The 17727-nt window shown below is 40.3% G+C and overlaps 1 protein-coding gene across 4 annotated transcripts in view; it reads right to left on the reverse strand.

Annotated features, from left to right (window-relative positions):
• Window positions 1-4305: 4305 nt before the first annotated feature.
• Window positions 4306-17727, reverse strand: part of KIAA0513 (KIAA0513 ortholog) — a 342714-nt gene continuing 329292 nt past the window's right edge. For 3 of the 4 annotated variants that reach the window (XM_069218115.1, XM_069218113.1, XM_069218114.1), the window contains 2 exons: window positions 14408-14502; window positions 8446-13094 (listed from right to left, as the gene is read on the reverse strand). In XM_069218115.1, the coding sequence (XP_069074216.1) occupies window positions 13045-13094; window positions 14408-14502 (145 nt within the window). In that variant the 3' untranslated portion in view covers window positions 8446-13044. Of the gene's footprint in view, window positions 13095-14407; window positions 14503-17727 lie in introns of all 4 variants that reach the window. The other variant, XM_069218112.1, reaches the window with a different exon arrangement.

Consider the following 17727-nt stretch of genomic DNA (forward strand, 5'->3'; position numbering starts at 1 on the left):
TTATGGTCAACTGCTGGAAAGAAAAAAACCTGACCTTCTTCGATTTGGCAGATTCAGAAGCATTACACCGTGTTTCCTGTAAAAAGGCAATTTTTGAATCAAGTTTAGATAATTGATATAGTACCTTTTGTCGTTTGACTGGATATCCAACTCCACAAGCATTTCACAAGACAAAGTTAAACATATTGGATACGTGAGAACAGAAATGCAGAAACAAAGGTGACAAGCTGCAATAAAGGGAAATGAGACAAAAATGATTATACAAAAAGAGGGATTAAAACAAGGAAAAGAAAACACAATACATAACATAAGCACTCACAGAAAACAGAGAGGAAAATAAGAGACAAGAAAACGAAATACATAAGAAAACAAACGAAGGAGAAGATCAAGGATAAGCCTCCAGATTTGAGGAGGCAGTAACAAGAATTATGAGACATGTCCGCAGTATAACAAGATCAACTGCAGAGCACAATTAAATAAAATGATTAGAAAAATAAAGCCGTAGGAGAAAGAGACAAAAACATAAGGTTTCAAAGGGTCAGTGTCCATTACATGAGATGTGATACTCTGGAGGAACACCTTCAATGTGACCGGGTCATCAAAAGGATGTATTAGCGTCCTCATAAGTAACCTTGTAAAAACACAGATAAAGGATGCCCTAACGTATGTTCAAGTGTTTCATTCGCGGTTTCAGGGCGAGAAATCCCTTCCGTCTGATATTGGTTGCATTAGAAATATCTGGGGATATGAAAAGATTATGACCAGTTCAAACAAAACACCGCTTATCTTTAGCAGTTTTCAAAACATGAAAAAGTTCTGTAAATTCAAGGAATAGCATACTGATGCCTTAGGGTTTGGATGAATGAGGATTAAGTCCACCCAGCCAATCCACCCTTTGCAAGCTGACAGCAGGCGCAGTAGGCGGTCCGAGCAAATGTCTTAAAGAATTCAAAGAAATGAGGACCCTTAAGAGCTTCAGGGAGGCCATACGAATGGAGATCGTTACGACAATTCCTGTGCCAAAATCTTTTTTGTGAAGTTTACTTTTCAGGATCTTTTGTTCAAGTAGAGGAATTTTGGTAGATATATCAGGAACAAAGCTGGCATGTGTTACATCTCCACCATTTTACCCTCCGTATTTATCCACCTGTTTTCAATCTGCTGTATTTTCTCATTAGTGGCAATCATAAAAAGTTGAAAGCCCTTCACCCCATCAAGAATGGTGTCCAAAACTGGAATACTGGGTGAAACATCAGGTGATGGAGAATCATTTTTAGCCCTATTTGACTTTGTACGAGTGTGTCCCAAGTCATCTTGATGTGAAGCGCTTTATGGCGAGAAGGCGTTATTAAGGATTTTATTTTGCCTATCAAATGTGGACAACAACATCAGACAGCACTTTAGCAAGAAAGACCAATGGTTCAAGGAAGTAGGAAAATCCATAATCTTGAGACCACTTCGTCTCCTATTTTTTATTCTAAGCAGCCAGGCCAAGGTTTCGCCAGCGGATGGCTATGAATTGATGTAGCACATCTAGGTTAGTTGCCAGCTATTTGAATACTCTGTACTTCTACAACCAATGTCTGGTGGTTAATGTTCACTTGTAAGCCCAGGCCCGTTTCATGTGTACCAGCATTATTTTGCACAATAGGAAGGGTAGTACAAGCAAGGTTTGCAAATTCTTGCTTGGAATGCACTGGAAATTCACGGAATCCTTTTGGGGAGCTGCTGCTGTCTATTTCTAAGAGTAATTCTGGAACGATTAGTGTAATACCAGATACTCCCATATAATGTCATATTTGCATTTATAAATTACACCCTTAAGCATGGGCCGTCGGGTCGAACGTGTAATTCCCCCCTCCTCACCCCCCCGCCCCCCAAAAAAACACAAAAGCTTCACTGTTGTAAAAAGTCGGCACTTGACTCAAAGTCACCACATGAATTTACACGGCCTCCAAACATTTGAAAAGAGGCATTGAGGCGCCATCGAGTGGTGAAAAATATAATGGCCCAGAATAATCCTGGATTAGTCAATGCCAATGTCAAATGTATTGTTTAGTTAATTAAAACCACAACAAATAAGTCAATGAAGTCATAATTCACCTTCAACTCTGAACCAGGGACTGAAAAAACATTTAATACAGCCAAAACCTTATAACTGGATTACTGCACCCAGAAACATGGAATTGCTTAGCGTGCATGATTTATGGGCGATTTACTCCACCAGCATTTTTAAATACCAGTCCAGCCTAGATCCAATGGTCTGTATATTTGCACTTTAACTACCCAGTTTTCAGGTTTTATCTTGCTCCATTTAGCATTTCAAATGGCTTTACTATTCTAACTTCATATTTGGGTGCTCGAGGAGCCTTTAGTGATTTTAGGAAAAATGCTATTTGGTAGTTTGAATACGCACAACAATGCTACAATAATCTGTGTACAATTTGCTATGGTTTTTATTAACTAAACAAAAAATTTGACATAGACATCCTGAATTAGTTTTCTTTAGCCGTAAACAAGATATTATTATATTGCGAATCAACCATCCTTCTGTTGTTTCTACCCTTTGTGCGGAAACAGGTGCTCACAGGCATAGCTATCAACAGTGCAGCAGGTGCAGTGGCACTGGGCCCATGGGTCCGATTGGCTCATTGCATCCCAGAGAAAGTTGCGTGCCTTAGGGCCGTGGCACTTTGCTACACCAATGCATGTGTTAACTGATCATTACAGGGAAGGGGTGCGCTCTGTGACATTTGCTCGCAGTATAGAGCCCCGTCCTTATATAGCATGAATGTGATGGAAACAGGTTGAACCATCAGCCCATCAGACGGATAGGAAGGCAGAATGAAGATGGGCAGAACAATCAGCTCTTTGTGCGGTAAAGTAAGGGAAAGAATGAGGGTCACACAATCTGTAGCAAGTCTGTAATTAGCACCTGTCAAAACAGTACACGCTCTAGGGCCAAATACAAAAATATTCAAGGCCAATGAAAATCTCATATCACCACCACCACAAAAAATATGTATTCCTACACACCCCCACACACACCCAAAAATCTATTGTGCTGGTAACTGCTGCTTCCTCCGACGAGTAACTAACTGAATAGTAGGTAATATACTGACATCCAAAGCATGGAAGGTTTAGTTTGCATCACCAGGACTCAACAAGACATGCAAATCAATCAGTATTTAAAAAGAGCTGCAAATCTTCCGTGAGGGTCTCAAGGTGCTGAAGATGCAAGCTGCTTCGCGGTGCTCTGTTCAGTCGAACAGCCAGGTCTTGAATCCTTTTCTGAATTCCTGGAGTATGCGGCTTTCCTGAGGAGCAGGGGAAGGTCGTTCTAGGCTTTGGCCGCCAGGTGAGAGAACAAGTCAAAGCTCTGCGCAAGCGTAAACACGGTGAGGCATATTAGCTAGACTTCCTGGAAAGGCTTTCAGAGAAACGTGCTGTTTAAAATGTATCCCTAAATTACAAAATGAACTCAGTCCTGCGTGTTGCACGTTTTTGTAGGTAACACTTAGAATTCTAGAGCAACCCATCTTGACTTGTGCATAGAGAGACGGCAGTTACTGGTAAGATTCGTCAAGCCAGGCAGAGTTTACTTGCCCTTTAACCCCATCTTTCTGTGACCAGTTATGGGCAGATATGTAATCCTTGCAGTGTGGACGTGGCATTAATGCGGTTGGTAGTTTGATGATAACAAGCTGTGCCATGCATTGATCATACTTACAGTGGATTTTCCCTACTGGGATCTGGAAAAATTTTACTCGTTGCCAAAGTTCTACGAGAAGGCATCAAATCAGTCTTTTTATCAATTACTTTTAGCTGGGTAGAGAATGAGGGGCTGGAGGGCAGGCAAAATAAAGTGGTAGAAAAATTCAGAAAAAAACGTGATTTTGTGCTGTAAAAGTTTAATTGTTGGTGCTGTAAAGCTGCTAACCCATGCCACTATACTCTAGGAGTTTGATACACTGTGGTTGAGGGTGCAATTGTGTGTATTTTCACTCACTTAGGCAGGTAGCTCAACCCTAGAAAACTCACAAACCACCCGTGTGCACAATTCTAGCACATATTACATCGCACTGGTGAATGACATAGGTGAGGTTACGCTCATAAACGAAGACACACCAAAGCAATTTAGTTACACTTAACTAAATCCAAACTTTTATGATTTTTACCAGAGATCTTGATCCAGGCAAAGCAGCGAGTAAGTTTAATACAGTGAACAACTCAAACAAATGGTGCTACAAAGGCTAGGTAATCACACCACAGACACCAACAATTAAATAAATTGTCCAACACAAGTTTGTACACAATAATTTATTCCAGTTTATTTTTGTTATATTTTACAGTCAAGGGTGAGACTTTTGCACGAACACTAGCCCCAATGCCAGTCGTCATTTTCACCGATTTATTCCAGGCATTTCCATAAATAAAGACTGGCAGGCCCATATCACTGTCTCCCCATGACATGGTTTTCAGTTTCACAGTCCCAAAACAACACATGAAATACTCTTACACTTGAAGTACTCAACGTGTACAGAAAACGATATATGGCATCGACGCTTTTAAAGTACAGTGACAATGTTAAAGTGAGTAGTACTTGAGTACACAGTCAAAAATTTAAAATAATATCCGTCAGAGATAATGCTTCACTAAAGAGATGAGGAAAGGTTTGGAACATTCTACTATACGTAAAGTATTCACTTGTAACAGACTTTTGAAGAAATAAAAAACAATATATGGTAGATAGCCATTTTTTCTTTTTTAGTTGTTTTCTTTACCATTTTTCACCGATAACCCTGACTGGTCACTATGGCTGGCAACCTTTGTTTTTAAACCTCAAACCAAAATTGACAAACGTAATTTATCTTTTCCACTTCTGCCCACTCAGCAACTCGAATTTTACCCCAAACAATGCAAATGCAACAACATGTACAAATGCTGGCTCATGAGCACATTTTCACATTCCTATAAACTGCCCTGGCACAGCACTACGGAGTGGGCACACATTTGTAAAAATACACAAAGGGCCACAAAAGTCTGAAACCAAGCTTGTGTCCCCACATTTTTGCTAAAACGGTCACTGAACAAACGTGACCAATCCTGTGAAATACTAAAGCTTTTTTTACAGGTTTCGTCTCTCGCTTAATCCTCTGTAGTTCTCATTTCTGCTCTAAATCAAGTTAAAAGCGGCTACAGGGGTACAAAGGATAACATCACAGTTTGATTGGCGGGCGTGAGAGATCACTGGAGTAAAACACACAGTTACAGACCATGAGCCATTAGCAATAGAGTTGCAGTTTTTCTCATTAATACTTTTTACAATACAAATAAAATACATAAACATATAAGAGGCAGGAAAGGAATGGTATGTATCAGAAAGTGCAAAATCTTCTCTAAGAATATAGGACTCAACGGGCTTAGGGCCCAGAGGCGAAGCACATACGTTTCTGGACGATGTCTAACGCTAGTTGCCTTGCTTTAATATGGTTCTATGGCTGAAAGAATGGGACAGGACCTTATGCACAGTTTGAGGTCCTGCCTTGGCAGCAAATAACCTACAACAAATCCTACAAACACTGGAGCAACAATTGACATTCACTTGCTAAAATGGTTAATGAAGCATATCCTAAACTTGTTATCTTATCCAAAAGAACAAGACTTCGGAAGCCTAACATGAGAAACCATCTTTTTAGCAAAGGTACTCTGAAACAGAGTTATTACAAGCCAACTCTGTGTAGGGAACAACATAAGGTAAAAAAGGTCCTTCCACCATTCAAACTGACTCTGATGAACTCAATGCACAGTGGTACAATGACTCTTGAACAATCACAATAGAGTTGGACTTACTGGGTATCAGCAAAGTCTCTTTGCTCCACTCAAACCGACTCAGATGAACTTTTCATCAAAACACTGATGCAATGGCCCTCGAGAACCACAAAAGAGTGCGGCACATCGAATATCAGTAGAGTGTCTTTCCATCACTCAAGCTGACTCAGATGAACTCTTCTTCTAGACACTGTGATACGATGTCTCTCAAACAACCACAAAAGAGGTGGGTTCATCGAACACCTGCAAATCCTGTCACTGTGTTCCAGCAGAATGACCCTGTAAAACACATGGAGAATACTCCTCATGGACTCAATACCATAGCTAAAAGAAACTGTAGAAGGCTGATAAGCAATTTGTTGGCGCAGGCAAAATGTCAAATGAAAATCAAGTTCAACCGGTTCTCCTATAGGATTCTGCTAAAACTCATGTATAGATCTACTTGTTACTAGTAAATTATGGACCATTTCATTTTTTACATTTATTTTCCTTTATTTGACTTGTCCAGATTTTTATCTCTTTATAGAGTTCACCAAGAATTTTAGGCTGCAAACATTTAGTAAAGAAGCAACTGGTAACACGGCAGAGTTAAACAATTTACAGCAGCCATTGCAGTATGCATGTTAGTGGCTGTGTACAGAGAGAGAAAACTAAACAAAAGTGCCAAGAATGAATCCTTGGTCTATGGTGTATTTTGGAAGTAATGGCGACTAAGTGATTACAGCGTGAACTCACTTAATATTGACTAGCTAGTATGTGCATTTTTTGAGGGATGTAAATATCCTTACGCACACCCTAACCATGAGTGCATGGCACGCAGCTTCTAATTCTACCAAAAAGACTCAGCAGTTCTCAAGGGCCAGGTCAATATTTTATATATATCTGGCAATGAAATTAAGACAAATAAAATAGATTATACAGCAGGGACATGTTGGGTGAAGCTTCAGAACAAGTTTATAATTTATAGGGGCTTTGTTCAATTTGAACAGGTAAGATTATTTTGTCACTGGTCAGCACTGCAGACTTGTATTCCTATTAAATACAAGGTAGAGTAAGCAAATGGCACAATAAATATATTTTTGGTTCAAGAAACAGCCCTCCTTACCCAGAGCACAGGTAGGCAAAGCAATCCCTCACACTTTGGGGCCATTTAATATGGCACTTTGGCCAAGACTGATTGCTCAGTGGTCATGACAAATCAGTTCTGAAGAGAGGCTAGGACAGATTATGTTCAATAACTAAATTTCAGAAATGGGCATAAAGAGAAGGCAACCTATCCAGCTAAGAAGAAAGGTCCACTGTGTCAAGGCTTTATTATTAAATATTAAAGCCTCCTGGACATGCCTGCAATCAGAGAATCCTGCCCATGAAACCAGCTATTAAACTGCCGTATGGCAGGGTGGCAACTATTTTGTCTGATTTATATAACTAATCAATGACTGCACAGCATCAACACATCAAATGTGCAACTGGACAAAGAAGATGGACAATAAGTAACAAAGGAAAAGCCACACGCTCAGCAGCAGTGAGTGCTCTTTCCAAAATCATCCATTAAAGGAAACTGTAAACTGTTACCCAAGTCTTCTTGTATTCCACGCCCTTCAAGCACAGGCTGGTGAAGAACATTCAGCATCCTACTCCAAGCACAAGCATAAGTTAGACCTGTTAGAAGAAGACGTTGCCCATTTGGCACTACCCACAGTTGTGTTAGTGTGTCCAGAATCTGTACCACATGAAAAAATGGAGAAGAACCCAAACCATTTATCAAGCGTGATTTAAGGAACACTGATAGGGAAGACCTACCTTGGCCACATAGAATATAATGAAATAGCTGGTTACGAGTCCAAAACTTCAAGCACACTACTGACTAGGAATGGCCGAGATGTGAGAGAGGTCATATAGTGTTGTTGACTTGGCAGCAGGAGGCGTGCACACTCACAGCTCCCACTGCAGTTGTCATTCAATGACAATATGTAAAAGGCAGGCAAATGTTCAGGTAGGTGGATATTATAAATTGATTAGCACTTGCTGCTGCCCCATCATTCACAATGAAGTGAAGAACATTTGCAACTTCTTCTAAGCAGCGTGATGCAAAGCTGGTATTCCGTGTAATTGAAGCACTCGCCTCAAAAATTCTGTCATCTACTGTATTACACACTTGAAGGGGAAAGGTGATTCCTTTTACACAGCATATATGTGGACGGTTTATTCTACGGTTTATGCCACATAAATTCAGGATTACTACAGTACTACACTGAGTTTAGACTTTAACCAGGATACACAGAAATACCTGATTATATCTTGTGCATTTAACGCAGTCAAATTCTTATCAACACTTAATCTAGGACACTAATTTTTCATCAAAACATGAGGCCCTGTATATCTTAGAAAATACAATCTACAAGTTTAAAATGAGTGGTGAAACTCAAAGAAATATTGATGCAGATAAGCTATGCAAATTATTGAATATTTAGCATAAATACTTTCAGTACCAGTTAATTGCAATAAAGGATTAAGAGGATATAAGCCTCTAATTGTAATAGGATAAAGTTGAAAACTGAGAAAAGCTAAAATGTTGAAGTAAATTTGAAAAAATAAAAGGTTAGAAAATAATTCATAAGTAGACGAAATAACACTGGCTTTAATAAGAATTTTCAAAGTTTCATAAAAACGGGACAACCATTGCAAAGCAATATGAAAAAGAAAAAGGATGGGGGAAGGTATTTTGGGTAAATAACGTGAGGCAGCAAAGAAAGAGGAGGGACTGACATGAACATAGGAAAATGCTATGTTAAAAAGAAAGAAGACAGTGGCAGGTGGTGGGAATGTCTGGCAGACTTGGGGAGCAAACCCAAAGTAGCGAAAACTTGGTGAACAGGCACGCAAAGGGAGCTGCATCTGCCTTATCATGGTAATGACAACCACAAAGGGATACTTACAAAACAACATGGAAAGGCAGTCACAAATGACTACTCAAAAACACCTAAACAACCGCCTGGCTAAAACATCAAGTAAAAAAAAGATGCAGAAAATTAACATAGTGGTAAATCAGAAAAAAAGAACTTAGAGAAATTAGCTTGATAGGTCTAACAGGCACAAGCACTGTGAAACAAAATCTACTTTACACTTGTTGCGCATTTAGACAACATGACAACACATTTACCTAATTCTATAAATATTGGAAGATAAACATGTCTGCAAGTTTTATGAGAGACTAAAACCTCCAATTAGTCATAAAAAATCACAAACATCCATCAACCACTGACAGACCAAGAACAACACAAATCTTGAATACCACTTGGATACATTAGTGGCAAGGGTCCATAAACAAGCTCCCTGCACGCAGTGGCGATCTCAACAGATGACCATTTGTGGCAGTTTAGATAAACCTATTTACAGATGGTATGTTCCTTGGAGACTACCTAAAGCGTGGGAGAAGATCAAAATGATACATTTGAGATCAACTGCAAGACTTTGCATGGACAAGTGTTTTCTGAAGACCGAGGGAAGATACAGTCAGATCTTATAATTAAGATAACATTAAAAATAGGTAAAGTGACTTGTTACTTCCTGCTTCATGGAATGGAATCCCCCAAATGGAACACCTGTCGCTATGCAGTCACATTGAAAACTAGAAAACCGCTTGTGTAAATTTAAGTCGGAATGGTTACCGGAAATGATTCTAAAAGAGACAAGAGAAGAGGTGCATAAAGCTGAGATAGCTAAGTAGCTAACCTCTGGTACCATGGCAGACTTGGAAAATTGCATTTGTTTTAAGCAGTGAATAGAAGTTAGATACTTTCCTACTTCATTCGCGCTCTTAGGCCTTGGACATTTTTTAAGAATGGAAACTCTACAACAACATCCAAGAGGTGCAAAGACATTTAGAAATTACTGAAAAGACGATACTGGACAAGAGTTTTTTTAATAACAGCTTAGTTCATCTTGGCGTGGATGTCCCAAACAAAAGATGAAAGAAAACAGGACAGAGTTTTGCTGTCACCAGTGCTAGAGGCGGGCAAACAGATAACTCTTGATCAAGTGGCTAATGCAGCATTTCTCTGCAGTGCCCAAAGTTATTCCTACAACATAACGTGATGTTTGGCCGAACAATTGTAGTTATAAATACTTTACCCCAAGACCCAGAAATAATGCATTCTTATCACTACATTCACAGGGCAACTTTTCTGAATACTGAAATGCAAATGTAATCCGTTTACAAAATGGAAAATATTTACCCCCTTATCAGTTTAAATTCGTATTAAAAAGTTTAAGGAAATCTGAAATGTAATTCCCTCAAAATCCCGAGGTGAACGAAATAATCCCAATCCATTTTTAGTGCAGTAATTTTCAACCTTTTACTGGAACCGAACAAGAAACTTACACATCACAGACCTCTGTGAAGAAAAACAGGGCAGTTACTAATTGACAATTAATGGAAAGAGAAATTATCACCTTTAGCAGTCATGATGGCAACAGCCAAGCCGGTCTGCAACAGAGCTGTGAGTAGAATGCCAGTTAAATAGGTATCACCCTGCACTCTTGCCTAATTTTATCAAACTACTAGAGGGCAAAGACCAAGAGACTGGATCAACCCATCCTCAAACCTGAGAATCTCTTACAAGATTAGACCTTTGACACTATGTGGAGGATGAGACAGGAGGAAACGGAAGAACCACCACCATCACTGCTGCTAAAATATGACATCATACTCAGCCAGAGACGTAAACACTTCTGGAGCAGTAGAGAAAACTCAGAATTACTGACTGGTCTCAGGAGGCTTCGAGCTATATTGAGTACTTGTGATGATCACCACGGCACAGAGGAACTAGAAGATGTTTACTTCATCACAACAAAAGAACCAGCAAAGATTTACAGAAGATCAAGACAAAGCCCTGATGCAACCCAAGGAAATGTGAACTTACTTAACATTTAAAGAGAAGAAGATTGGTTGGCTAGTTGATTTGTATCTCACTTAAAAGGCTACCAATTTGACAGCTAACATTAAACAGAGTTTGCTGAGGTGCACGTTCGGATATTTAAGGAAGATATGTTGCATCACCAAGACACTTGCTTCGAAATTCAAGTAAGGACATGACCACTTTTTCTTCCTTTCTTATTTAAATCTCATCTGAATTTATCCCAGAAGCAGAATGTAGTGCGTCTGACTCGAGGGGTACAGTCACCTAGATGCCCATTTTGCTTAACACTTTAGCCACTCTTAGATTTGTTTCAAAGTGCATGGGAACAATCTTCAAAAATACTTGGCAGAGTCACATAGAATTTTCCTTGAGAAAGTGTCCTCCTCCTATCTTAGATACAAGTTCCATTTGAATCCCCAGGCCTCATACACAAGATATTTTCTGTGAGGAGTTTCTAGGCGTAAGACTCACCTTATGACTGTAACCATAAGCTACATGGAAACTTGTCATTAACATCTAAGACCGAGTAAGACATATGTACTCATAGAAAATGCATGCAGAATAATCGTGTGTGATACACACCGGAGCCTGGAATAAGACACGCCTGCTCCTAGAAACATTTTTTTAAACTTGGCCATGCATGAACTAGAACAAAGTCTGCAGATGCCTGAAATCCATCACTGTGCACAATTCACTTTGATCTTCCCCAAAGCCAAGGATCATTCAAAACAGGAATGGGAATGAAGAGCTTCACATCAGCCCTAAGCTATCAAACAATTGCTTTATGTCAATGTGCTGATATTGTCCTAGGTCTTGATCCTGATGCATCAATGACTATTTGGCACAAGCATAATCAAAAACAAAATAAAAAGTGATTTGACACTGCAACGTGTTATTTTGTGCTACCTTCGAGAGTGATTAGAAGTAAAAGCCAATAAAAGCTTTTTTTTTATTTCAATACTGGTGTATTCTGCTTCATTAATGTGCATTCAAATGAATCAAAAGACGCAAATGCCTGTGCTCACGGCTACTCGCAAAAAACGCCAAACAATTTTACCAAACCAAACACCTTTACAGACATTAAACATTCACAAACCCAAGCGACAATTACGCTTTCATTGTCATCTAAACCCTTTAAAAGTTTTCATCTGATCACAGATATTTGATGGTGGCACTTAAATAGCTCTTTATCCCAATGCTTGCTACTTTTATACCTTTGAGATGTGGAAATGCACACTATAGTTTCAATTATAACACTGCAGAGAATCCTTTAGCTAACCGTGTCTTGAATTATTAGAAATGTAAGATGCCAAGAGGGCACATGTACGTATCTGAGAAGTTTTAGAAATGCTGTATAAAGAACAAAGAAAAAACACATGGCCTTCATGCTCACAGAGCACGGGCGCGGTGAGCAGACACCTTAGTGGATGAATTCCCATCACATCGTCTATCGGCAGCACTAGCAATGACTAACCCACTCTCTCCAATACATCATACATAAAGAAAAACAAAATCCATTCTCACCAATCTCCCCATGTCAGTGGTTTTGCCCTTTCCCTGCAAAGGACAATGCCCAGAACCCAACTACGAGGCAAGCACCAGATCAGCACTTTGACTATCAAAAATATCATGTAAATATGTCTCAACGGACATGTGCAGGCCACCAGGCAGTGTCAAAGCTACATTATCTGAAAGGAATGAACAACAACTAATACTGTGGACCACTTATACTTATGTGCGCCCTGTCGTCCACGTGTGCATCTGCAAACCCAACAGCAGAAGCTGTCCAAACAGCAGCTCTCTGACCTACTGGCTTACTCTGGAAGAAACCCCTGGATAGCAACATTTCACACCACATGGCAATATCCTTCAAAGGACCCCCACCTTTTCAAAGATTACTACATGCCACACACTTGAACTTGGTGACCACTGAGAGAACATTGCACTGAGGTTTGGACATTTGACACTGAACCCAATATATCCAACTGCCCACCTGACCAGACATCAGACAATGTGCACAGCTAAAACACTAGAAATTGTAAATAGATACTCTGTTTTGTAGACAAAAGACTTTGAACAATCTATCATTTAAAAATATATCATTTACAGGTAGTTTCTGGTGCTTTGATGTGGGTTAATAAGATGTGTGACATGGCACAACTTGAGGGAGGTGGTTGGCAAACGAGCATGCAGGTTTTATTGCAGTAGTTGCTAGGAGGTGATCTTCAATACTGGGTTGTCTTGGAGGCAAGCACCCTTTTCGATCCGGTGGCAGGCAAGATGCTGTAAGCTACTCAGGGGCCATTCGATCAATGTGATCACTCAGCAACTTGTATTGCTCTGCAAGAAATGAAAACCCGAGTTCGTTAATCTGTAAATCAAAGTACATTAGGCAGCAATCAGAGCTCATGAAACAATATGTTTTCTTGTGCATTCAATGCATGAGTGAAACGCTTCGCTCACAGTTTACACTCGAAGGATGTAGGTGTGGAAAATGAAAACGCAGGTTTCATCAGCATTCTGGTAGAATACACTTTTTATTTGAAAACAAATCTTCAACAGTATAAATATCTTTACTTCACTTTTGTAAACAGAATAGGCAAATAAAGCTTGCTGCTCAAAAAGGCAAATATGACACTAATCTTTCTCTCCGTAACATCCCAGACTCTCCTCTATGTCATGCTTAATTCTTCAAAAATACACACACAGCCCAGCATTCACCTACACCCAAAGCTCAAAAGAGTGCAGAGGTGCTGTAGTGGATGCACAAAGTAGAAACCCTGCCAGATGCCCTAAAACAAAGTTTGCAGTACAGTTCTTTTTCAACCTTCATTTGCCTAATACATTTCAACAACTAGGTTTGCCTGCGTGTAAGGCACTACAAAACAAAACAAATTAAAATAAGACAAAAGTAACATAATTGATGCATTAAAATCAACAAAGTTTCATTACTGTGGACGGTTATTGCCTGTTTGGTGGGAATTGGTTAATTGGGATGCTTTTACTCCTTTCTTAAAGTAGCAGTGATCATAAGCGGCGTAGTAGTAAATTGATGAGAAACGCGTAAATCATAACTCCTATGAAAAACTCTTTCCCAAGTATTTAAATACTTCCAAGTATACAAGTCTTATTCCGAGGATAATCCCAGGAGAGTAATGAAGCTGCAATAGGATGAAGGCAAGCTAAAGAACTGGCTGATAATGTAATATGTCAACATATGACGCTCTGCTGATCTTGAGAAGTGCAGGTAGGCTGCAGGCCTGAGTAGTTACAACAGCACTGGCTGGGGGGCACTTTCAGTTTCTGTATCCAGGTCTCTCCATGTCAGCAAAGACTATTCGCTAGATCTCATCTCAAACCCTTTTTACGAACTGCTTTAGCTTTCACAAATGCTCGAAATTTTGACTAATGTGTTTGTTTAATTTATATTCGTATATAGTAAAAGCTGAGACATATAATGTGGAAATACCAATGTTTTTAAGTATTTATCAGTACACAATCTATCTACTTGTTTATTTTTTCGGCAATGCATTCCTACACCCTGTTCTAGTGTCAAACTGGTGCTTCTAAAAATGCATATAAAGTAAGTTCAAAACACTTTAATAGCCATATATTTCATAACCTATGTTAAGAGAGCCTCTCGTGTTCCTTACCTTCATCCAGGTTGCCGATCACTGCCTGCTTCTTCAGAAAGTCATTGCACAACTTCTTGTTCAAGCCGAAAGCCAACATGTTGTGAGTGAAGGTGCTAGACGTAGGGTGACAGAGGTATATCAGGGTAACAGTGCAGAGAAATCACAAATATTTAACAGTTCAGAAATGTGTGCATTCATTTGTGCACAGCAGTTCACTGAGATGCTCTCTGCTTGTTGCATGTAATCAGTTAGGGAGGGAAATATCAGAAAGTACACTTGAAAAGACTGTCTTGAATCCAGCAGACCCCAGTTTCCAATCAGTGGGTTACAATGGGAGGAGAACCAGACCCCACCAAGCAGCTGTAAGAGGAGACCATGCTCTTCTAATAGGAAATTTAAATGAAAAAACAACCACTGACCTGCTGTATGTCTCATCATTCAATAGAGTGAATGCTTATGTAAAGCAATACAATACTCCTACTCCCAAACAAACATCAGTCACTGAAGGAACTATGGGAGAGCCGTGTTACACAGGGACGCAAACCAGGAGAGCAAATCTTAGATTCCGGAGCATTTTTCCTCCGCTAATACTAACACCTACTCACTGCGATTACAGAGGTACTACAAATAATAGGGTGCACAGTACCAAAAGAGAAGGGGAACCTACTTTCTTTCAAACAAGTCAAGCAGTTATGGGATTTTTGCATTTCGTGTCAGGCGACGCAACCAGTAACTTCGACTGCTGCACAACAATCAATCAGAGTGAAAAGGAGGGTTATTACAGATACCAGCAATATCAGTGCTTGGACCATGCAACTCCTAGGGCACACAATAACTCCCAACATGGTGTGACAAGAGGTGGAATGGCAATACTGTACAGGAGAAACTGCAGTTCACTGAATCCAGCTGCAGTCCAGCAAAATCATGTGACTGCCGCACTGCTGAGTGCTCCGTTGATGCAAACAGTCTCCTTAATCTACTGGGTATCACACCGAACCCACCTTTCAAGCCCCTTACTGGCTCTCAGCTGGGGCCGATATAAAACTGAAAAATCTATTGCTATAAGAAAATCATCTCCTCAATTAAGTTGAGAAGTTATAACCTGACTTGATGAGATCTGCCAATTTAAGCTTGGGTTCCTATCTCTAACTCCAGGGCTTCTTAGAGATTATACTAGCATAGAGTATATATTAATACCAGGTACAGGTGAAATACCCACAATGCACAAGATTAACTCAGTTTAATACACCATGTTGTCCACTTGAGTCCCTTGTTGCAACTGAAATGTGCACATCTAGATGTTCTATATGGTACATTGAGTGATGCCACTGTGGGAAGCCTGGTGAAGATTGGGTCTAAACCTGCCTCTATGAGTTCAAGGACGGGTTTCCAGAATTAAGGGAATCTGAATACTGGACTTATGTTTGATGCCCTCTGTTCTGCCTCAGCCAGGCATGTCTTTGTTTTCATCAGGCTGCATAGATGATACTGAATAGGGATTTAGGAATGGCCTTCTCGAGAGACGAGAGTAGCAACGGATATGGATTTGTGTGTTTTCCGATGTATAAAAGTTCATCAGGTGGTCCTCTGTACTTCTAGAGCCCCAAAGGATGGGCTGAAACGTGTTGTCAATTACTGTGTCTGTTTGTTATGGTATGCCATGATCCCCATTGGTTCCAAGCACAATATGGATCAATTCCCTTTAGTTAAAGCAACGAGTCCCCCATAGCTTCGTACTCCTTGTTTAGTTCTTAATCCTCGAGCTTAGATAACACTGATCACTAAGATGGTGAGTAAGGCCTCTTGCTGTTGATGCAGGTGTAGTATAAAAGAAAATATTCCTGTCAAATCCTCCTGAAACCTTTCTCTATACGTAGACCACTAGCAATGAAATGGCACTATTGTTACCAAAGACAATGGTGTTACTAACATCTGTGGACGGCTAAAGGTCAGTGTGGGGCTGTCTACGTTGATACACGTCCCACATTTCAAGTTAAATTGAAACAGTGGTAACCTTCAACAGGGCAGACTACACTGGAACGCCGGATACCAATCGCCGTAACTTTAGCATTGCAGGCAACTTCCTATGCTGTGGAAGGAACGACCTGCTGCCCCTGGACAGGTTACCAAATCACAAAAGTGACAGATAAATTGTCCGCCTTGTTATAAGGGCATTATATCCTATGGCCCTTGCAAAAAGGCTGTTGGGATATCCATCAGCTATGCGACAGAGTATCCGGTCTGTCCAAATCTAAATCAGGCCCCTTGTCTGATGGCAGACAATTCTCTCTCTCCGCACATCAAACTCTGCCATCTTTCATAACCTGAAAGGGCGAGGCCTACTGGCTTTTGCAATGCTTGCTCCATATCATTTCTAGCATGCCCTACTGGGACACTAGCCTACGACAGAAGAGCCCCCATCTTCAAGGCATGCTCCTTCTTCCAGTGAAGGGCTTAACCTTCCCCCAGCGTAGAGCTCTGAGATGACACTTTACGATTTCAGCCCTTCAAACACAAAATATCTAACTAAATAAATCTCTGGCACCACCCACAGTTTTGTGGAATGTATTGTTCATAGGTTCAGCATCCATCTTTATGTCGGGTCCGGCAGCTCCTACAGAGCCGGATCCGGGATCCTGCCAGCCCCAGGGAAATGGGTGGGTTTTGTCCAGGTGGTGACACCAGGACCATTCAGCAGCGCACCACCTTGTGTGTTCTGCATTCAGTACAGCAACCTGCGGAGGGTGAGGGAGGCTTCTAAATTTCATTCTCAGTTGAGCCTATGACAAATGCATCAATTTAAGGGCCATCAGCACGCCTTTCATTCGACTATTCCTCCTGGCTGGGGGTTAGCTGCAGCTTCAATACATCGGTTCCTGGAAACAAAGACAACAAGCATGTCACTTCACAGGGACTTAAGAGATAAAACTGTGACTTGGGGAAGGCTTTTGGTTTTCTAAGCTCTGTATAAAAGAGACTGTACGAATGTCAGACTTGGGCAGGTTATGAGATTTCTAATCTTTGAATGAAAGTTATGCATGCACTGTAAGAATGTCAGATAACCATTTATAAAACACTTATTAGTGAGCCTTTTTAACTGCCCAAAGGAAACCTTTTTAGCAACCTTGGAATAACAAAACATTGAGGAAAAAACATTAAGGCTCTAAACGTATTATTTCAGGGACTGTAACTTGCATCACACCAGCAGTGTGATACCCCTGGGCAAAAATACAAACCTATGACATGCCTGCTCCGGGCAGTGCTTTGTAATAGGTACATGAACCCTCTATTTGATTTTCTGATGACTCGAGTCACGAGTTATCGTACTCCTCTTATAC

Source organism: Pleurodeles waltl, chromosome 12, assembly GCF_031143425.1.
Source record: "Pleurodeles waltl isolate 20211129_DDA chromosome 12, aPleWal1.hap1.20221129, whole genome shotgun sequence".
Lineage (NCBI taxonomy): Eukaryota > Metazoa > Chordata > Amphibia > Caudata > Salamandridae > Pleurodeles > Pleurodeles waltl.